This window comes from Microtus ochrogaster, chromosome 21, assembly GCF_000317375.1.
Source record: "Microtus ochrogaster isolate Prairie Vole_2 chromosome 21, MicOch1.0, whole genome shotgun sequence".
Lineage (NCBI taxonomy): Eukaryota > Metazoa > Chordata > Mammalia > Rodentia > Cricetidae > Microtus > Microtus ochrogaster.
The window spans coordinates 18,195,167-18,218,388 of NC_022022.1; the positions used below are offsets into that span (position 1 = coordinate 18,195,167).

General features: G+C 49.0%; 1 protein-coding gene across 1 annotated transcript in view; it reads left to right on the plus strand.

Annotated features, from left to right (window-relative positions):
* Nucleotides 1–1,927: 1,927 nt before the first annotated feature.
* Cnn3 (calponin 3) overlaps nucleotides 1,928–23,222 on the plus strand; it is a 31,111-nt gene continuing 9,816 nt past the window's right edge. Inside the window, exon 1 of the mRNA XM_005357206.3 lies at nucleotides 1,928–2,275. Within this exon, the coding sequence (XP_005357263.1) occupies nucleotides 2,219–2,275 (57 nt within the window). The 5' untranslated portion in view covers nucleotides 1,928–2,218. The remainder of the gene's footprint in view (nucleotides 2,276–23,222) is intronic.

The following is a 23,222-nucleotide window of genomic DNA, read 5'->3' on the forward strand; positions in this document are numbered from 1 at the left end:
GGGAACGCTAATGTTCATTTCGAAGCCACACAGAGGGACCAGAGCATTAAATGCCCACAGCCGTGACTGCCGCCACTGTCCCTGGGCGGTGCCTTTCACATCACACACCTTTGAAGCTCTGTTAGTCCTTAGTGATAACTTGTTAAACACTAGGATCCATGCCCTGGGCGACAAAAAGGAAAAAAAAAATCCCAAGCATTGTACCCAGGATGATTTAGGAGATCAAAATAGCATTGACCACAATTCGTTACCCACTGTAGCCAAACAGAAGCCCCAAGGCTTGGGGTTCTTCAGGAGAGCTGGGGGGGGGGGGCTGTAATTTCTACTTCAAATCTGGCTGCCAGGTTTCAAGTGCTGGTTCTAAAAAATGGGTTTGGTCTGCTGGATGACACAGGGCCACTATCACAGGACCGGAAAAACAGGGCCAACCACTCGTTCCATCATCATATTGGGTCAGTTGCATCATCTGTCTGTGGAAAGAATGCCCTAATTAGTCTTAGGACCTCAGAAGCAACTGGTAAATCCTAAGTCATCTCACGTTTCTGCCTATTTGATCCATCCCTATCCCATCACTCTGTACCTTACACATTTGATGAAAAATTCTTTCAGCTAACAGAAATTTTCTGCCTTTTTCTTTTCTATATAGCTCAGGCTGACCCCCAACACAAACTCACAGCAATACTTTTGTGTTGGAATTGCTGGGACACCATGCCATATTTCCTTATTTCTATCCCAGAAAGGTTCAACTTGGCTATTTGGGCTCGTTTGATTCAGGCAGCCATCCCTGGTTCTGTGGGCTCATCTGGAACATCAGCTTGTATTTGGGAAAATAAAACCCTTATATTAGGACTCAGAGGAGTGAAACCCGTCCTGGGTGTGCTCCAGAACGCCAAGGCATGAGGCTCCACTGTGGAGGTGGTGACTCTGGTCGTATTAGGAATCTGAGTTGCAGCCTTCGAGCCGCTAAAACAGACATGAATTCCACCTCGTAGTTCTGGGTAAGTAAATGGGTTAACCTCTGGAAGACATACAGTCCAGTGTAGTCCCAGGAGCAGAGGCAAGGACCAATGTTCTGTTCTCACCTTCCTCTATCAGTTTGCCTTTGAGATCAGAAGAAACGAAGGGGACAGGAAAGAATACAGAGTGCTGATTCAAAGAGATCTTTGACTAAAAAGAAAACAAAATCAGGTAGACTCCTGATTCAGGACAGTCCTCTAAGTAAAAAATAAAGGAACAAACTAAAACTAAACAGGGCAACAGCCACCTAGACTTTTGGACTGGCTGAACTTCCTCCCTGTAAAGACGCGTGCAGAGGGCAAACGGTGCGAATCCAGAAAAGGATCTGAAAAGCCCCCAAGACTTTGCCATGGCACTTTCCCCAATTTCTTTCGCACTCCTTTTAAAGTGTAGACAGGGTGAGCAGGAATTTGGCAAAGAGCCTTGACCAAGACAGAGGTCAGACCCACACAGGTGCGGCAGCTGCGTGGGGAGGCAGGACCTGGCAGGTGTTGCTGCAGGCCTCCCTGTGCCAGACATGTGGGCTCGGAGGCTGCTCCCGGGATTTTCAGCGCGGCATCGGGGCGCGCTGTGATCCGGGAGGAGGCGGATGGAGTGGCCGGTTAGCGGAGGGCCAGTTCTGGGAGCTTCCTGTCCCCCTCCATCGACGGAGCGTCACGGATGCCTGGGAGTTGATGAGAACCGCCGCGGCTGGGAAGCCCCCAGGCGCCGGGGCGGGGCGGCCGCAGCCCGCTGACCAGCCGGGAGGAGGGGCGCTGAGGTCCCCGGTGGCGTGAGGGCGGGGCCGGGGGCTGGGACCCGCGGGAGGGAGCGGCGAGCCCGCCGCGCTGCCATTGGCCACGAAGCCCTGGAGCCGGGGAGGGGGAGGAGGCGGCGCTCCATTGGTCGGGCTTCCCGGCCAATCCCCGGAGGCCTGGGGGGACCAGGCTGGGGGCAGAGCGTGCGGAGCTGCGGAGCGGGCAGCGAGCCGGGCAGCCAGCCCCACTCTAGAGTGACCCTAAGCCTCCGCGGGACCCGAGTCCGACCGAACCCTCGAAGCATCGCCCGCTTGCCCCAGCCGCGCCCCGGAGTCTCTCGCGCCGCGCAGAGGAGCGAGCTCGAGCATCTCCCGCGCGGCCGCCGCTGGGACGAGGAGTAGGGACACCGAGGGCGACAGACCCCCCGAGCCCGAGCGCAGCCGCTTCCCGTCGTCGGAACCGCCATGACCCACTTCAACAAGGGCCCTTCCTACGGGCTCTCCGCCGAGGTCAAGAACAAGGTATGCGCGCGAGAGGTCTGGGGTCGGTCTGCCTCTGGGAGGGAGGGCTGCGAGCTGCCGCGGAGAGACGTCGGGGCTGCCCGAGAGGTGCGCGCTCCCCATCTCACGAAGCCGGCTCGCACGCGCTGGCCCTGGCTTTGTTCCCGCGCCGCGGCCCTGGCGGCCGGTGGGTTCCCGGACGCCTGGAGTCCCGCAGCGCCGCGGGGCCCGCTCGAAGGCTGCAGGATGCGCCCCTCGGGGAAGAGGGCGCTCCAGAGTGGTCTTTGGCCCTTAGGCGGGGCCTGGCCTCGCGACTGGGACTCCGGGAGTTGCCGCCCCCGCCATCCGCCTGGGTCGGGGCTGCCGTGGGACCCTGCGCCTCCTCCCATCCTGGCCCCCTCCTCCCACAAACGAAGTTGGGCTGTTACGTGGCCAAACCGGGCCCCTCATTGTTCCTCTCCTTCTCCAAGGGAGGGGATGCTGAGTGTCCCGCCGACCCCTGGGACCTGCGGGCGGAAAGGGAGCCCGTCGGTGGTGCCTCGGTGCCATTGGCTCTGGTGAGGGAGGGAAACCCAGACAAAAGCCTGAACGCACAGCCTGAGAGCCGGCTCAGCTATTGATGGGAGACTTAGAAATGTAATTCTGAGAAGTTTGCAGCTCGTTGAATTGTCACGATCTCTCGGCAGGGTCGCTTTTGTTTCGGGGGTTTGTTTGCTGTGGCGGGTTGTATTTTTGGAGTGATCGGAATCTGGCGACCCTGCTTTTCCGAGTACTCATCTCAAGAATGCATCGGGGTTTATCTCTCGGACTTTTGGTCTGGGAAAGAGATGAGAGGCGTCCCCCTCCCCAAATCCTCTCTTTCCTTCCTCCCTGCCTGCATTCCAAGTCCATGACATCAGGGGTTTCGGGGGGGGGGGGAGGACCAGCCAATCCGCGTGGAACTGCGCACAGACCGCTCATTGTCTCCTTTTTGCTGTTCCGGCCAAAGCGCCACAAAGGAGGGCTGCTGTGGTTTAATTCCCATTAACCTCCCGGGAGCCGAAGCATGTCAGGATTGTCACAGCGCTGTCCCACCCCTGGTAGAATGCATTGGCATTGTCAGGGCTGTTGACACCCCGAAGCTGCGGGTGTCTGCGGTGCGAAGGGAATCTCGTAGAAGTAATGAAACACACCGTTGTCAGACTGCTAGCAAGAGCGTGGTTTATTCTCTCCCGCTGTTGTAGCTAGCGCACCCCTTTGTAGTTCATCTAGAAGATTCTAAACAGTCTTTGGAGCAAGGGGCTAATTTTCGTCTGTATTCTAAAACTGAAATCTTAACCTTTTTAAAAATGTTTTGTCTGTATTAAAGTTTCCCTAAAGAGGCCGAAAAGTTTGTTTGGAGGACAGCACTCACCAATTGAAAGACTCGTTGCAAAATAGCGGTCCTTCCAAGTTTATAGCCTTAGCTTTAGGAAGCCGAGGGCGTTGGCGTGTGAGAGCTGGGTAGCTTGTGCTCCGGCGCGGCTTGGCGGCGCACAATTTTAATTCCCTCTGGGATTCTGGCGCCCACTGAGTCTCTTTACCTTTGCATTGTAAATGAGGTCCTGGTGACGTTGGCAGCCCTTCAAGTGACTTGGCTTTTCCTGGTTCTTAGTATCCAAGCTGGTTTTCTTTTTGCTGACTGGCATAATAGCCTCTTCCCTTGTAGTTCTAACTGAGCCAATAACCCCAGGAAGTGCAGAAACTCAGGCTGGATCGCTATTACTGTAAGTGTTGGAAACAGTAAATCCTCAGGGGTTTTTCTTTTCTTTTCTTTTTTCTTTTTTTTTAGAACCCTTGGAAATTTATAAAGGCTGTTGGGATTAAACATCAAGCCCATTTGAAAAAAACAACCCCTTTATTTATGCGGGGCTGTCGTACAGGACCCTTTCATATAAATCCTTTTGATCTCAGCAGCAGAGGTGTTGGCTGAGGTGAGGAGGACCACTGGGATTCCAGCATCATTTTCTGATTAGGATGCTGGGCTCAGGAAGGGTGTGATTGGCCCAAGGTCACAGAAGAAACTCAGAGTATTCTAAGAATTCCAAGGATCGGTGTCTTAGTTTAGCTAAGTACTTAGTTATGTTCAACCTCAGGACACTGCTGTCTGCCCCTGCCCACCCCTATTTTGGTCATCCACCTGTTACTACTTGACATAGTAATTATTTCTGTCATGGTATTCATCATCTGTCCGGGCCTTGCAACCGAGTCTGCATGCCTGAACGAGGTGTTGGCTTTTGACTGGGAGAGTAGGGCTGTTGGATAAAGAGTGGACATATGGAAACCTGAACTTCTCACATAGCATCTTCATTCTCTCCCACAACCCCCCCCCCATGTATTGTATAATTTACGTGTTGATTAAATATCAGAATTTTGTTTATTATTTTGTGTGTATGGGTGTCTAATCCGCAGGTCTGCCTGTGCACCTTGTACCTCTGGAGGCCAGAGGAGGGTTTTGGATCCCTGAGAACTGGAGTTACAGATGACTGTGAGCTACCAAGTAGATCCTGGTGGTTGAACCCAGCTTCTCTGCAAGAGCAACCAGTACTCTTAAGATTTAGCTAGAATTCCAGTTCATTTTCTTTTTTAAACTACCATCTCATGTCTTGGTAGGTAGCATGGAGTGGAGTTGGAGTCCAGCAGACGTAGATTCTAGGTCCTCCTCCCACTTTGGCTAGTTCCTGTTTTGGTTGATGTGGGCAGGTCCTTTGACATCTGTCTATTGGAGTCCTGGTTTATGACATAGAAGGTTCGGCTATTTTGTTTCTTGCCATTGTCTGTCCTGCTCTTCTAAGAACTCAGATTGTATCAGAAAGCATGGAGCTTATATTTTAGTGGTGAAAGCAGCCCACCAATGAATTGAAGGCATCTTTGATTTTAAATACTTCGAATCGGTAATATTCCAGGGCGGCATCTTTGAAACTAAACCTTTATTTTGTGAGATGCCCACACATAGCAGAACATGCAAACTTATTTTAAAAACTAGGGCAAGAAAATGTGGAAGCCTGGATTTAAAAAAAAAAAAAAAGATCCCTTTAGTCCGCATTGTGGATCACGTGTTTCTTCTTTTTTGAGACAGGGTCTCATGGAGTTGAGGCTGATCTCGAATTCGCTGTGTAGCCAAGAATGATCTTGAACCTCTCCCTCCTATTCCCAGTTGAGTGCTGGGATTATAGATATGCACCCGGCATTTCTGGCCTGGCTTTAAATAACAATGAAAGAAAGGAACAACAAAAGGACCAGTGACTGTGATCTCCAGAATCCTTACTGGCTCTGGAAGTAGGATTGCCCTTAGGCCCTTGAGGAAAGGAGGGGGAACCATCCTGTGGCTGTTCAGGTTGAGCAGGCTCTCTGAGACTAAAAGGGAAAAAAGAAAGCGAAAACAGTAAGACCAACAGACCCTCTGAGGAAGGGCAACGTTTCCTGACAGTTGGGTCTAAACAAATATTGGAGCCAGTAAAAGCTGGCCCTTGGGGCAGATGTTGCAGGGCCCTTAGAGCTCTCAGGGTAGTGGAGGAAAGGGATAGGAGTGGAAAGGGTTGGTACCCCACCCCTAGTGCCTTACAACAGTGTTTTCTAGGTGGAGCCTGAGCGTTGAGAATGAGATAGGAACGTGTGATTGGAATGGGTGTTCTCACAGCCTTCTGTTCCCATTGGAAAGCTGGCTTGAGCAAACTAGCTTCTTGGAGAGTCTTTTTGGTCACTTAGTAGTAGTCCCAAACAGCTAAACGCCACTTTGGAAGACATTACTAAAAGTTTAAGGCACTTAAAAGTAGATTAAACAGTCCTATCATAAAATGAGGGCCAGGACCCATGACATCCTGGCGTTCAGCTGTCTGCCCCATGCCCTCTAAGCAAACAGCTGCGTTTCCGAGTGGCCTGAGTCAGGGTATTTCCCAGGTGACTCCAGCGTAAATCACTGAAGCCAGACTTGGTGGTGCACTCTTTAATCCCAGGTCTTGGGAGGTAGAGGCAGGTAGATTTCTAGTGAGTTTGTGGCCAGCCATGGCTACGTAGTGAGACCCTGCCTCCAAAATAAGTACATATATAAATAAAAATAATAAAATCACTTAAGGCAGCATACCAGAATCACTGAGGCAGGGTTTATCCTTTTTTTTTTTTTTTAAAGTACTGAAGTTGGACAGTTTCTCATTAAATACTTGGTGTTGCCTCTCTCTGCCCATTAGAGATAAAGATTCCAGGTCTTATTCAGGGATGCATCTCAAGGTCCTTATTAGGTTGTGGTTTGGAACATAAGAGATGCTGTGTAACTATATACAATCCTTATTATAAGAAATGCAAACTTATCTTGGAAGTTGTAGTAAATATTTATCGATTTAATTAATTTGTCAACCAGGAATAGATTTTGCTGTCTCTAACAGCTGAAAATCAATCTGCTAAGTAGTCACCCCTGTAAGAGAATTCCGTTGGCAGGTCTGACGTTTTGGAAGGGCTTAGATGGTTTTGTTTGGTTGTGGTTGAGACAGGGTCTGACTATGTAGCCCTGGAACTGGCTGTTGTGTAGATTAGGATGGCCTCGAACTCTCAAAGATCAGTCTCACCTGCTTCTGCCTCTCAAGTGCTGGATCTTTATAAAGAAGTGTGTTCTAACACTGGCCTTGTGTTGTTTCGTAAAATAACTTGCTCTAGCATTAATAGCACCTTGAAAACTTAACCCTACAATAATTCCATCTTGTTGCTGATTTGGGAAAACTCTTTCATGGACTTCCAGTTAGACTGAAATGGTAGAGATCCCCTCTGGAAAGCCTGTTCTGACGTGAGACAGGGTGGCCGTCTATGCTGCTGGGAGGGACTAATTATTGAGGTTTGTCTGCTAGCTCACTTTTCTTTCCCTTACCCCTTCCCCTCATGTCAACCAAAACCAAGAAGATACACTTTGAAAGGACCGTGATCCACACCTCTGGATCACGGTCTTTTCACGCTTACTGTCCTGTGGCCTTTCACAGTCTGAGAGCGTTATATTGTTAGCCTGCAGCTTCAGATTTCAGATACAGGCTGAACAGTGAAAACATTGTCGGTATGTCCAGTAACTAGAGGGGTGTGCACGGCGTGCGCGTGTGTGTATGCATGTATGTGTGTGCGTGTGTGTTTCCTCTGACTGTCTCCCTTCCAGATTAGGACAGGAAGATTCATGAGGTTTTCCTTCCTTCCTTCCTTCCTTCCTTCCTTCCTTCCTTCCTTCCTTCCTTCCTTCCTTCCTTTCTTTCTTTCTTTCATGTGTATGGGGGTGTTTTGATGGGATGAGCTTTTTTTCCTTCTGTACCCCGTCCCGTGTACACCATGGCTTAGATGGCTAATACTGTTTGTGACTATATTGTCCCCTTGTGAAGCACAGTTGCATGGTTTTGTTTGGCTTGTTTCACCATCACTGTAGGCGTCTTAACTTCCTTCTCATGATGATGAGAAGATAGCCGTGTGGAGCTTGTCCTCAGCGTGGGGGCAGGTCCCATGTTCTTCTTGCCATTAACCGTATATTGTGTGGCTCTGAACTGTTGATGCCTGTCTTGTGCCCTCCATCCTTTTGGTAAGCATTTCTGGAAAGGGGGTGTACGTCAGGTTGTTTGTGGGGACTCACATCTAGTCTTTATAGTAAGCAATATAAACATCTTTGGCAAGTTTTCTAAACACACAACATTTTTGAACACTGAAAGGCCTCCTGGCAATGTCATCTTCGGTTCCTGGCAGTGAGGAATGGGTACCCTGGGTTTGAATCCAGTGTCTTTGAGATTCACTATGGACTTTGGGCAGGTGATTTAACTTGTTTATGTATCACCTGTGCAGAGAAGATGCAATACTCGGCTTTACAAGATTTCTGGGAGATATCTGACCTCGATCATTCACGTCAAGTGTTCGGAATTAGCCCAAAGCCCACACAGCATAGATGGTGTTGAGTTCGCTGACTGGGCAAGTATTTTGTTGGCCGGTTTGGTTCATTTCTGGCTTCTGAGCTGTGTTTGTCCTGCAGATGTTGATACCGTCTCCAGAAGCTGAGCTTTCACTTGTACTTGAGGCTTCGGACAGGACAGGACCAGGTCACCAAGCATCTTTACTCCGTTTCCTTTCTCATAGGGAATGTGCTGGGGTGTCTGCATCCTTGTCCAGAACTCCTGTAGCATCCTGGGTGATGCCTCTTTCTCCCCCACGCCCCGCCCCCTCGAAGTCCTGGGTCCTCTGCGCCTTTCTGGCCTGGTTTCTCTGTATCTATCTGCCTTCTGAGCAGGAACTGGGAAGTGCAGGGAGTGGGTGTGCCCCCTGGGCGGAGGATCCTGCAATGGCAAAGCCAGAGAACTGGGATCAAGAATGTGGCAGAAAGAGGCCCCCTTTTTTCCTCTTCCTCTCTGGTCTGTCTGTCTTTTCTCTGTAATCCCAGCTTCCCAGCCTTCCTTGCTACTTACAGGCTCAGCCCCGTGGGGAGGGTATGAGCTTCGTCATTTCGCTTTTCTCCCTCTTTTCTGCTTCATGTGGGAGGGAATCTGAGAAAAAATAATTAGTACCATGTGTAGCGAGTCTCTCTTACTGCTGGTTAATTCAGACATATGCTTCTATTTAAAAAGCAGCAGCGAGCCAGAGGCTGCAGCTCAGCTGGTAGGCTGCTTGCGTAGCATCCACAAAGCCCCGGGTTCAATCATAGCACTCTATAAGCCCAGCATGGTCACAGGAGCCCGTAATCCTGGCACTTGGGTGGTGCAGGCAGGAAGATCAAGAGTTCAAAGCCATCCTTGGCTATATGGTTAGTTTGAAGACGGCTCGAGGCACATGAGAAAACTTGTCTTAAAAGGCGGGTAGGGAAATAATTCACTTGGTAAAGTGTTTGCCTTTGCATCTAAGTCTGATTCCCAAGAAGCCACGGGGGACAAAAAGAAACAGCTGGGTATGGTAGCGTGTGGTTGTAATCCCAGCACTGGGGAGGCCGAGACAGGCATCCTACTCAGCAAGTCCCAGGACAGTAAGGGACCCTGTCTCGGGGGGTAGACGGTACTTGAGGAATGGATCCCCTAGATGTCCCCTGTGTCCTACACATATATTCACATTCCCCTAAAAGAAAAGCTACAGCGGTCACGTTATACTTTCCATCATTCATAGAAATTGTATGTACACGACCCTCGTCCTGGGAGCTTGTTGAAGTCTATGGCCCTTAGTAGCAAAACTGCATCGTCAGGCTGTTCTGAGCCTGGGCATTTGCTTCAGGTTTCTGCAGAGAACCTGAATGCTGAGTATTAGGAACCCCCATGACCTCACCCTGATCAGATACACCTAGACATTTCATCTTGCCAGTGAGATTTTCGTCTCTAGTGTTCTTCCTCTCCTAGCTCCATCTCTTTGCCTTTTTTTTTTCCTTCTTTTTAGTGACCAGTGATTCACTTTTAGATATTATCCTGGAGTTGATTTTCTTCTACCTTCCCAAACACCTGTGGCAAGAGGCTATTTTCTGGAGAGGCCAGTAGAGTAGTCGTTTGTCTGAGCTATCTTTGCTGTGTATCTTCTTATGAACTTGTGAACCGTGCTGGCACCACTCCCCTGAGACTGCCGAGTCTCCTGGCTGTTGGAAGCAGGGCTCCGAGCTGGCAGCAGGTTCTAGTGTATCCGTGTGATAAGGTGATGCAGGGGGACAGGGATAGTGGCTGCCTCCCCTCACCCCCCAGATGGAGGGGCTCTTCCAGTGTTGCCTGGGTTAATCTCTTAACTCCTGGGCCCAAGCAGGTCCTCTTGGCTCTGCTCTTCTCAGTCGCTCGGGAGTCCGGGCCATCTCCACCGTCTTCTCTCGCTGCGTTTGGATGAACTAGCCATGAACTGGATGGAGTAGATGAATGGACGTAAAAAAGGCTTAGACTCTGGGCAGGCCTGGGTCCAGATTCCTGCTTGACACTCAAGTCTTTGGATAGGTCATCTCTGCTTTCTTCCTTGCTTATGAGAGCCTCTCCAACTCTTTAATCTTTGTGTGGTGAATGACATAATTGTGAAGAACGGGAACCGTGCCAGGACGTCAGAGCAAAGCCCTGAAAGAACCCTGTATCCTCACCCTCGTCTCCAGTCACCCCGACTGTCACTCATACTCCACACACTGAACTGTGGTCTTTGTGTGGATTTCCATGATTTGCTTTCTACTTCCGTACTAGCAGATATTCCTTGAAGACGCTTGTGTGGGAAAGTACAGAGCTCTGGACCCAATATTTAAGTGGATATTACATATTCAGAAGTTGTTCGTTTTTAAAATCAGTTTATGGTGTGAAACAGGAAGAATGCCACTTTGTTTATTTATTTTCATAAACTGAAAGTCAATACTTGGAAGATAGAGAAGGGAGGATCAGGAATTCATGGCTATTTATAGCTACATAGTAAGTTCTAAGGCCAGTCGGAGGTTCGGGGCTTCATGAGACCCTGCCTCAAAAACACCAGGCAGCAGGGCCTGGAGAGATGGCTCCTCGGCTAAGAGTGCTTGCAAACTGTACAATCGTAAGAATTAGAGTCCAGCTCTTAGTTCCCATGTAATGATCCATTTCTGTAACCCTAGTTCTGGGGAGGGTGGGGACAGGAAGATCTCGAGGGCTTGCTGGCTTCTAGCCTGTTAAGAGAAAACATGAGCCCCTGGTTCAGAGAGAGACCCTGTCCCAGACGGATAGGTGGGGAGTGAGGGAAGAGGGCACCTGGTGTACACACGTGTGTAGTAATAGGAGTGGCGGGGCTGAGTCCCCAGCACCCCGGCCGCCTGCCCAGCTAGCTTATGCCCGAAATAACAACACACAAACTGTATTCATTTAAACACTGCTTGGCTCTTTAGCTTTAGCCCTTTTCTCGGCTAACTCTCGCTCCTGGACTAACCCATTTCCAATCATGTGTGTCGCACCCCAAGGTGCGCTTACCAGGAAGATTCTAGCCTACGTCCATCCTGGGTCGGAGCTTCATTGCGTGTGCCTCAGAGAGCAGAGCTCTCGCCTCTGCCCGCAAGAGTGGAGCATCGTGTCTCTCTGAGGCCTCTGCCCCCGAGAGGAGAGCTGTTGAGTCTCTGAGCTCACTTCCTCTTCCTCCCAGAGTTCTGTTCTGTTTACTCCTCCCACCTGTTTTAACCTATCAGGGCAAGCAGCTTCTTTATTTAATTAACCAATGACCTTCCTCCATCACACGTGCTCACACACTCACCCAGACCCTCCACATCTAGATAAAGAAATCTCAACAGAAATGACAGCCAGACAAGTCCAGGACAACTATGGAAGTGGCCCTGAGGAGGCTTAGGCCACATGCTTTATCTCTTCACTAGTGTGTGGCGAGTCACCAGCATCCCCACTCCCTGTTTCACTGCTCACCTTACCAGACATGGGGACCGGGGCGGCGGGGAGGGGTGAGGACACTTCCAATAGACATTACTTGGTAAGTCATTCTTAAAGTAAGAAGCTTAGGCAGCATCAGAATGAGCCCGTCAAATGGTATCAAGTGCTATCAGCTAATTAATTGTGATGATGTGCAGTCGGCCCTCTGTGGCTGTGAGCCTCACACGTGTGGAGGCAGCCAACCATGGACTGACACTGTCCCCCCAAATGTTCGTGTCTGTACTGAACCTGTCCACAGACCTTCCCACCCATTCTCTGCACAGTGTAGTATGGGAACTATTTACAGAGCATTTGCATTTCTGTTAGGTAATATCAGTGACCTAGAGATGATTTTAGTATGGAGGGGAGGCGGCTGGAGTTGTAACTTGGTGGTAGAGTGCCTGCTTAGTAGGCAGGAAGGAAGCCCCGGGCGCCATCTTCAGTGCTACACACATAAAGAGTCTTGGGAGGATGTGCACAGGTTCTTTGCATGGACTACTTAAAATACCGTTTCATACAAGGGGCCTGAGCGTTGGGTGTTTTGGTGTTTGTGGTGGGGAGGGAATGCCCTGGATCCAGTCCCCGAGGATACCAAGGGACAGGTGCTGAATGTGAACAGTCTTCGTTATCCGAGTGGGAGTCGCCAACAGAGCATAGGAGAAGAAGGGACACATTCAGGGAGTCCCTGCAATGTTCGTGAATGAACTTGGGGTGATTCTCAGCAGCCGTGAGCAGTGAGAGCCAGTAAGGACCTCAGGGTTGCAGTAGAGGAAGCGTTGTGCGTGGGGAGATTCCCCTGCAGTTTCCAGACGGTCCCCATTTCAGCCCCAGGCTGGAGCTCAGAAGAAAACATCGTTCAAGGGGCACAGAGGAAAGGTGCTGAGGCTGGTGAGGGCAGGCCAGGGCCAGGAGCCCCAGGGTGGGCCTTTGCCAAGATGCAGGGGAGGAGAGTCGGAGGTCCAGGAAGGCTGGTCTCATGCAGGAGGAGGGCTGGAAACAGGCCCTGGATTGTGCTGCTGAGCCCTTAGTGCTAACCTTTTGAGAGACTGTCTTCAGTGGAGCGTTTTTTTCCAGGAGGTGGGAGCACCAGGAGAGGAAATGGAGAGATCTGGCCGGACATGAAAGAGAAACAGGTCAGTGCTTGAGGCCAGCATCAGGTTTATTCAAAGGTTTGCTTGTTTCAGTCGAGATGGGAGCCTGTGCCCATTGAAGGGCCAGTGAGGGAAAGGCTGGGGGAAGAGAGTAGAGCTGAGGGTTGGCAGAGGTGGGAAGAGAGTGGAGGACCCTAAAAACAGATGACGTGGACATCTCTTGAGCCAGTTGTATTGCTCTTATGTAGAATGGGGTGTCGCTTTGGCCCTGGCCTGGCCTGGAGCTCCTGAGCTGGTCGCATAGGTCACAGGGAGTGAAGGTGGCTTGGCCTGTGTGTGTGTGATGTACTGTGTTCCTCTGCTTGTCTCGGCTGAGTTCCGCTGGACCCTTTGCTGCCGGGGCACTTGTTCCCTCCACCCATTCCCTTGGCCCTTGGCCTGGAGCGGATGGGAAGTTGGGTTTCCGTTTTGGGTTTTGTGCGTGTGTGTCTGTCAGATCACCTCTGGGAGACCTTTGTGCTGCGGCAGAACAATGACCAACATCACAATTCACGAGGACTGACGTTGTTCCTCTTGGTGTATTCAAACTCTGTGACAGTCACATACAGTGTGAGTTGTTGTTACTGTAATCGCTTTACCTTGGAGCCTCATAACCAGGTCCTAGCTGGAAAGAGGAAGCTGTGTTCAAGTTTTATTTATTTATTTGTGTGTGTGTGTGTGTGTGTGAGAGACAGAGTGAGTGAATGAAGAAACAGAGTCTTGTAACTAATTATCTCCTTTTTTTGTCATGGTGAATGAGAAGCTTGAACTTCAATGTGCGTCTAACCTGTCTTCAGTAACATTTGTGTAGGTTGTGGTGGTATGCAGGTATGTGACCCTAACCCCCAAGTTTATCATTTTTCATAATATCAAATTAAAAGAAAAATGAACTCAAGCTTGTTGAAGGAGAGACCACTTGTTTTGTTCCTGGCTGCTCAGCCCCAAAATAACCACTCAGACACTGTATTAATTAAATTATTGCTTGGCCCATTAGCTCTAGCTTCTTATTGGCTAACTCTTACATTTTAATTTAACCCATCTCCATTAATCTGTGCATCACCATGAGGTCTTAGCCTACCAGCAAAGTTTCAGCATGTCTGTCTCCAGCAGAGGCTCCATGGCTTCTCCCTGACTCTGCCCTTCTTTCTCCCAGCATTCAGTTTAGTTTTTCCCACCTAGCTAAGTTCTGCCCTGCTATAGGTTCAAAGCAGTCCTTTATTAACCAATTGTATTCACAGCATACAGAGGGGAATCCCACATCACAAGCTTTTAACTTAGGGTCCTACCAAGTCCTTGGGTCTGGGGATTAGGGACAATGAGGGAATGAAGGAAGAATAGACACACGTACAGGAAAGCCAGGATGGGACCGACTGGGCTCTCTGGAGAAACCACAGCATCCTCCTGGAAGTTCAGTGTGTTCATTATATGCAGTCAAATAGAGGTGGGGTTTTGCATACAGCTGATCAGGAAAGCGGGGTTATTATATGAAGATTAAAAAGGGAGCCATGATTATTAAATATAGCTGAGCAAAGAGACAGATTTAGCTGATCTTGGTAGGAGTGCCTCTGCGGGGGACCTGTCCTCAGGCTGTAAACGTGGCACAAGGGAGCCGTGGTGGATATTCTCTGTAAACGCTATCAATATTTGCACTCCAGACTGGAAAAGGGCTTTTGCTCCTGAGCCTCACTTGGCCACGCTCACGTCAACAGCACATGCTCACTCAGGACTTCCCTCCCTCAGGTCACTTCCTATGCCATTTCATGAGGCACAGGGGAGCTTTTTGTTAAGGGGGAAATGGGAAGTTCCGTCCTGTTAGTGAGTGGAAACTTCATGTCCTCTAATTTTCATGGTGGGAGAAGGCTGTGCTTTTTCTGCCCATGTAAGACATTTGTGGGGTTCTGTAGCCAGCCTGCAGCCTGCCTTTATTGCTGATGGTTGCCTCCTACCTGTCCTTAGACATTTGTGGGGTTCCCTAGCCACCTGCAGCCTGCATTTATTGCTGACGGTTGCCTCCTACCTGTGCTGATCGTCCACCTCAGTAGTGGATAGGGAGCCACGTGGCTCATGATAACTCATGGGTGATGGGATGCTCACCCCGGAGGAGGACTTCCGAGGTCAGTACCAAGGAGCTTCGGGTTGCTCTGCTCTGGGGATTCATGGTGAAGTGGGTTTTGTGAATTCCTCAAATCACAGTAGACCTTGAGTTGCATCCTCTGTGGCAAACTTGAAGTTATCCCGTGCGGAGTGAATACATACACACCCCAGAGCTGCAGAAGGCGCTGTAGCCAACACAGACCACATGGATTTCAAGGCCGCCCGTGTGTGGGCTCAAAGGTTTTGGAGGCAGCCACAGTCCCGAATCTAGGCAGCAGCAAAGAGCTGACTGCAGCGGGTGCTGCTGTGGGGATGCATGCGTGCTCCAGTCATGGAAATGCAAACTTGAGAAGTAGGCTGGTTTTCATCCACTGCAACTTCGGCTGGGACCTTGTGTCAGCAAGATCTCCTTAGGTCTCTCAAATTGACAAGGAAGCCCTTTATCAGAATCTTCTCCAGCTGCCTTTCTTGCAAGTAGGTTTCCTGCTTACACTTCGCTGGTACTAATAAGGTATTTTTCCATTTGGCTTCTAGGTCATTTCCTTGGGATTTCTGTTTATTTATCCTGGGTCTAACCTCCATGTGCCTCAGAATAAATTGGCTCTCTCTCCTGTAAAACTTTCATTTAATGTTCAGATCATGGCTGTCCTCTCCCATAAACTTCCAGGCCCCTTCTAGGGTGTGTATAGTCACGTCTGGCTGCCCAGTCTTTCAGAATAGACTGTGTATGATTGATTGATTGATTGAACATTCATTCATTGAGACAGGCTAACTTTCAACCTGTAATCCTTCCTCTGTCTTCTAAATGCTGGGCCACTTGCTTGCCTGTATCTAAATTCTTTAATTTTTCACCACCCAATTTGATCTTTCTAGACCAGTGGTTCTCAGCGTTCCTGATACTGTGACCCTTTAATTCCTCATGTTGTCACCGCCAACCAGAGAATTATTTTTGTTGCTACTTCATAACTGTGATCTTGCTACTGTTAGGAATTGTAATGTAAATATTGGTGTTTTCTGATGGCCTCAGGCAATCCTTATGAAAGGGTCATTCACTCCCCCAAAGGGGTTGTGACCCACAGATTGAGCATCATTGGAGCCTGATGATCCGTTTGTCATATCCCCTTTTAGAATGTATCTGGATTGCAGTGTTGGCACTATGTGGTTTCGCCAGGGTACAGTTAAGTGATTGCCCAGTACCTGGTGACTGCTCCTGCTGACCTTCCAAAACTATGACACACAGCGACTGTGTCCCTAGCAGGCCATCTAAGATTACTAGATCGGCTGATGAAGTGACGCCTGTGGTGACCGCAGCAGCATTCAGATGCAGATGTCCTTCAAAACAAGATAGACCTTTGACTCTGAGCCTTAGGCTGGTGACATGATCCATAGATGAATGTCCACCGATGAAGTACTGGTCTTACCTCATGGAAGGAGACCTGGGCAGCTGTTCTTGCTGTGACTTTGACCCTTGCTGGCTGCTGGTGATGTCTACTCTCCCACCTGCCAAGTGCTTGCATACACTCACCGGAAGTCCCAAGTCCCCTCCAAGACAGCCATCCTCGCCTACCAGTAATAGAGACCCTTGTTAGTGGGGGGTGGGAATCAGAAGTGGGCAGACCTGGCTCCAGGATTCTATTCACAATTGCTCACCAAGTGAGATCTTTCCATCCTTATTAACTGAAGTTTTTGAGTTTCAGCGTGTTTGGGGAAGCCAGCTTCCATACTTGTGCCCCCCCGTTGTGTGTGTGCGTGTTCCCCTTCCCATTTAGGGTTGCACTTGCAAAGCCTACTTTTACCTATGTATAGTCTACATCTGAGAATCTAAAGATTATTTTTCTAGACAGAGGGACCAAAGTTGACTTTGTTCTTTGCTTTTCCTTCTGTCGGGAGTACTGCTTATTGGATTAGGCACTAGACCTGTTTCTCTTGGTGTTTTTAAAGCTCTAGCTTCTTGTCAGTTTCACAGTACCTGCATCATCAAGTCTTAGGGTCTTTGTGCGACTCTGACTTGTAGAACTGGAATCTGGCACGCCTTGAGTGTTGAAAGCTTGGTTGTCTACTTATGGCTGGAGGAATGTGGAGGGAGCAGGAGGTAGGGCTTAGTGAAAGGCAGTGACATCATTGGGAGGCTTCCCCCGTAACGGTGTCTTGGATCATAGCCCTTTCCTCTGTCTCCCTTTCTTTACAGACACCATCAGCTGACTACTTTCCTCTGTCTCATGTTTCCCACCATGCTGTTCTGCTCCATCATAGGCCCAAAGGCAACTGGGCCAAGTAGCCATGGACTGAAACTGAGCCAAAGGAAGCCTGGCTTCAGACATTTTGCCTCAACAGTAGGAAACTAGCATGGTCTGTATCAGGGGATATAATCTGTATCATGGTCTAAGGTCTGGCTCTAAGCCTTTGAAAGAACGCCTACCTTTGAGACGCTCTTCGATGCCACTGTGCTAACTTGCTCCAGATGTGATTGTCCTTGACTTTCAGACTTTCCTAGCCAGTTCGCAACATAGAATGACTTTCAGATTCTGAACTACTAGAGTAAGATCTCTTGGGGCCAAGCCTGCCTCTGAACTGTGCTTCCTAGCCATCTGAGAGGAGGATTATGAGAACAGAGCTGAAAGAAGAATCCAGAAAATGTGACAGATGCTGATTTGGATACTGTTCTATCTCTGAAGAGACCCTGTGACCAAGGCAATTCATGAAAGGAAGCCGTTCACTGGGGGCCTGCTTTCTGCTTTCTAGGGCTGGACCATGATCGTTGTGGTGGGAACCAGACAAGCTGGACCAGGAACCTGAGAGCTTTACATCCTAATCCACAGGCAGCAGAGACAGGGCCTGGCATAAACTTTTGAGTCTACCCCCAGGGATGCACTCCTCCAACAAGGCCACACCTCCTAATCCTTCCCAAACAGTTCCACTAACTGGGGGCTAAGCATTCTGACAGAAGCCTTTGGGGGTACTGACATGGGTGTAGTTTTTAGGTAGCTAGATTGGGGTCCTGCTGAATCCTCTGAGTGGCTCAAAAGCAGCCCCAGGAGAATTCAGGCATGACTGAAAATTGGAAGACTGTTGTCAGCACCAGAAACAATAACCTGGAATATTGTTTTAAAGGCCCCTGTGATGGTTTATTGTAGGAAGGAAAAGCGCTTGGTTCTCTGCATGCATGGGCCAGGCATCTGCAGATTCAGTCAGCATCATCAAAAATACTACGAGGAAAATAGTGTGTTCGCCAAGCATGTGTTTTCGTCGTCATTATGCCCTGAACCTTATACCTTATATGCCTGAAATATATATATCGTTTAGATTGTATCAGCTCTGGTAAGTCTGCAGTTGATGTGCACGAGCTATGTGTATGGACTGTGCTCTTTTATGTAAAGCACTGTAGTAGGTAGGGATTTTGCTGTCTGTAGTAGTCTTGAATCAGAGCCCTGTTGTTGATACAGGAATAAAAGCCAAGTGCTCTTCACTCTTCAGGGGACTCTGCAGTGTGCCTGGCAAGTGTGGCCATCGGGCAGTTCTTTTCCCATGAGGTGCCCTAGTAGCTTCTTGTTGAATGCTCGCTGCTTACACCAACAACAGCACTACAGAATCGCACTGGGTTTGCCTCTGGTCCATTGCTGAGATGCCTTTGAAGCCTTTTGTCTCCCCAGTTACCTTGTCTTCCCATTGAAGACTTGCAGGGAAACGTCTCCACAGTGCCAGGTCTTGGCTGCCTCTTACCCGGCTCTGGAAAGCTGTTATCTGATGCAGTGTCTCCTACCATTAGGAAGGGCAGGCCCTTGGGGCTTGTGGTTTTGAAGAGAATCCTTCCTGTGTTGTTTTCTGTTTTATTTGACAGAGGATGACACTTTGAAGAAGGGGGTGGGATTGGGAGGGGTGATGGGAAGAGCCGTATACCCTGGTTCATCTGGCATTTCTTTCCCTTGCTGTCTGTCACTGTCTCTTTAACCTCCTGACCTTTTCGCTAGTGTCTCCCGTCTCTGCCAGATCGAGTACAAAGGAACGAAACTGTGTGGAGTGGGCTGGGCTTTGGAGGGTCCTGAGTTTGTCTAGGGTTCTGTTCACTGTCGCCTACAAGACTCTCAGTGTGTGCTCTGCATACTTCCATAATTTCATTTCTGTGAACAAATACCGCTCTGTAGAGAGCTAAAGCGAGGACTAGAGAGTAGCCGTGCAGGACTGCCCGCGCTTGGGAGAAGGGCGACTCCAAATGGATTCTCTGAGCTACCCAGACTCAGACTGGAGTGCCAAGGCTGAGCAGATGGATGACTGAGGGGGAGGACCGCAGCTGGGGTAGTTCAACCTAGTGCTCTTAGCGAGGTTCTTAGCACCGAAGGGAAGGAAGAGAGAAAGGGAGGAAGGAAGGAGACAGTTGACATTCAAGGGGAGTGAGAGCAGAACAGAAGCTGAAAGAAGAATCCAGAAAATGTGACAGATGCTGATTTGGATACTGTTCTATCTCTGAAGAGACACTGTGACCAAGGCAATTCATGAAAGGAAGCTGTTCACTGGGGGCCTGCTTTCAGCTTTCTAGGGCTGGACCATGATCTGGCAGTGTTGGCTGGCTGTAGAGGGTGGTCTGCCCATTTGCAGAGGTTTGAATAAAAATGGCCCCCATAGGTAGTGGCTATTAGGAGGCGTGGCCTTGTTGGAGGAAGTGTGTTGCTGGGGGGTGGGATTTGAGGTCTCAGATGTTCAAGCCAAGCCTGGTGCAGTCCTCTCTTCCTGCTGCCTGTGGATCGAGATGTAGAACTCTCAATTACCTCTCCAGCACGTGTCGACCTGCGTGCCACCATGCTTCCTACCATGACAGTCATGGACTGATCCTGAACTGTGAGCCAGCTCCAATTAAACATTTTCTTTTTATAAGAGTTGCTGTGGTCATGGTCTCTCCACAGTGATAGAAACTTCAGCTAAGATTCTGTCCAACAGCCTGGAAGGGTTTTCCCTTGGTCTTCATCCCTACTGGTGTTTGTAGGAAGATGCTGGCGAGCTTCAGTGGGGAGTCTCCACCAGCTGTGCCCAGGCTCAGTTCTCAGCTCCATGATCTTCACTTGGACTTTGATATGGAAAAGATGATGGCGAGGGCAGGGGTGTTATTCAATGTCTGTCTGTCTGTCTGTCTGTCTGTCTCTGTCTCTCTTCTCTCTCTCCCTTCCTTTCCTTTTCTTTCTTCATTCCTTCTTCCAGTATCAATTGGATGATTTTTGTCTTGATGTTTCATTATTTGAAATTCTGTATATATCTTTGATATGAATACCCTTATGTGTGATTGGTGCTTTGTTGTTGTTTGGTGGTTGGCTTTTGAGACAGTGTTTCACTAGGTAGTCCCCAGTTCCTGGCCTAGAACTCACCAAGCTGTCCTTGAACTGAAAGGATGCACTGTTTCTTCTTCTCAAGTGCTGGGACTAAAGGCATGTGCCACCACACTTGACTAAGCAGAGCGTTGTTCCTCCTTCCTGTGGGCTGTATCTTTAGTCTAACATTAGGGCTATTGGATTTTGGTTTGGTTTGGTTTGGTTTTTGTTTTGTTACCAGGAAGAATGCTGTTTTAGCCCTAAATTCAGAAGTTAAAAGCTTTTAAGGTAAAAATAATGAAAAAATTGTATTGGCTAAAAGATTATTTTTTTTTTGTTTTTAGTTTTAGTTTTGAGAATTCCATAATGCATATGATGTGTTTTGATCAAACTCCTCACCTATTCTGCCCACCACTTCCCCTCCCGTCTCCGTGTGCTCAGTTGAGCGCACTGAGTCCACTTAGTGCTGCGTGTATGGGCACGGGCGCAGGATCGCCTCCTAGACAGAGCATCTGCACCCTCTCCAGGATCACATCCCTGGAGAACACTCTCATTCCACCAGTGTCCATGCTTTGCCAACAGCTCCTTAACTACGAATAGGGTGTCAGGAACCGGTCCGTGTTGGAATTTCAGCTGGCTTGATCCTGTGCGAGTCTTGAGCTGCGGTCGGTCACAGTTGTGACTTAGTGTGTGCAGCAACCTTGTCAAGCCAGGCGATTACCTTTACTACAGGTGTCCACTGCCTCTGCTTCTACAGCTTTTCCGCCTCGTCTTTCCACAGTGACTCTGAACCTTGTCGCCAGGGCCTGGGATATAGAGGACCCATTTAGATTTGAACACTCCAGAGTCCCTTATTCTGTGCATGTTGACTAGTTGTGGGTCTCTGTATTAATCACCAGCCACTGCAAATCTACAGTTGTTGGGTAATAACTTCGGATGCAGTTTATTACTGTGTCCACTTAGCAAAATAAGAGTAGTAGGTTCTTATGGATGACTTAGGCAACCATGGGTTTTTGGTCCAGTTAACAGTGCCAAGTCATGAGGAGTGAGCCTTAAGTCCAATCAGAAAGTGATTGGTTATTCTTATAATCATTCCTCTGTTCCATATCGTGCCAGGACAGCTGTAACTTCAAGGTTCACAACTGTTGTTTCCTTTTCAGTCCCAGTAGGGAGACCGACTTCTAGGTCAGTACCCGCTGGATTTCTCTGTGTTCTCTGTGTCTTTAGGGAGGGTAACAATTCTGGAGGGTAACAAAGAAGTCTGGCAATAATAGCCTATAATGTTTGAGGGGTCCTATAGCTCTCAAAAAAGGTATCCTATACCTGGTACTGGGCTTTTTAAGTAGTTTGTGGTATCTAGTAGACGTGTTGTCCCTGTTATAGAGCAGCTCCATTTGAACTCTATGCTATCTATAGAAACAAGAGAGACCCTGCCTCAAAAACAAGGTGGAAGGAGAGAACCAGCTCCTGAAAGGTTTTTTTCTGATTCTCCTATCTCTCTTTCTCTCTTCACACACACACACACACACACACACACACACACACACACACACACACGCACGCACGACTATTTTTAGAAACCATCACCACTGTCCTACAAAGAAAAAAAAAACCTGTAACAATTTCATCTCTGTATTTAAAAAAGCAAGAGGATATTTTCCACCTACCCCCAAATATGGTCTCAGTATCCCCACTGGCTTTCCACTCTACCTGCCTGTCCTCTTATTTTGCCTGCTTTTACGTCGGCACCATGTGTCACAGTTTTTGATGCTTGACCAAGTCTGTAGACAACTAGAAGGCACTTATCCATTGAAGTCAGTTTTGCTGCCGTGGAGACGGGAACTGGATCGGAAGATAGTTGAATTAACAGCGGGCCCTCATGAAGACCGAAGGGCAGGTCAAGCAACATCAGAGGCTTCTTGTGGGTGCCACCCTTCAGGTGTGTTAAAACGCATCGCGCAGTTGGGCGTCCATCATTTAGAAAAATCAGCTCAGGTCCAATTTGCCTTCCAGAGCCGTGCCTACTGAGGACTGACTTCTGTTTCCTCCCCTTTCCTTCCTCGCCTCTCACCTTCCCGTGTGCATAGATTATTCCACTTTGTATCCGGGCCGTATATAATGGAAACTGTTTTCTGTGTGGGAGGAGATAAATTACCGCAGATGTTTATCTGGGGTAAGAGAGCAGTGGCTGCTTTCTGCTTGTCCCTCCCTGACAAGGTGGATCCCAGGCGGAATCTTCTACTGTCCATACCTCCTTCCTCCTCCCTCAGGTAGCCCCCAGTGTCACCCAAGCTGGTAGGTGATAAAGTGGACCTTCTCAAGGCATGAGGGTACAAGGGAGGGAACCTCGCTGCCCACGAGACTCACTTTACACCGTAGAACTGTCTTCTGTAAACTAACAGGTGGGCGGGACTGGATCCGTGAAGCACCGCTGTGCTATATGAAACTTGCAGGATTTCCTTTTCTAATCTTGGTTAAGCAAACACGCAGTTAATGTAAATTATCCATTATCCAGCCCCCGTTTCTCTAATTATGGGTAATGGACTGTGAAGGGGCACAGCAATCCCTGAATCATCTGTTTACTTCAGCGGAGCCTTCCCTTGGTGATGGGGGAGGGGAGGCACCTGCCAGTGGGCTGGTCTCTGATGCTGTTCCAAGGCTACCTGAAAGCCTAATGAGCCTGCAAGAGGAGGACGTGTGTGACTCTTTCGTTTAGTTGAAGTGAGAAATGACATTTTTTCCCACTTTGTCACCTGAAGAGGAACTGCAGTCAAATGGAGCCAGCTGTGGCTGTTTGTTTTTAAGGCTCCGGTGCTGACCTTCATTGTTGGGTGTTCGCAGTAACCTAACCAGCTTCTTATATGTCCATCCTGACCCGCTTGCCCATGGTTCTCTCCTGGGCAGGGCCCACAGGCAGCCTAGATAGAGTCCTACATGGTTGTGGTCTGCTCCGGCAGGGTTGGCTGTTGTTGTTGTTTTTTTTGTTTGTTTGTTTGTTTTTTGTTTTGCTTTTTTGAGACAGGGTTTCTCTGTGGTTTTGGAGCCTGTCCTGGAACTAGCTCTTGTAGACCAGGCTGGTCTCGAACTCACAGAGATCCACCTG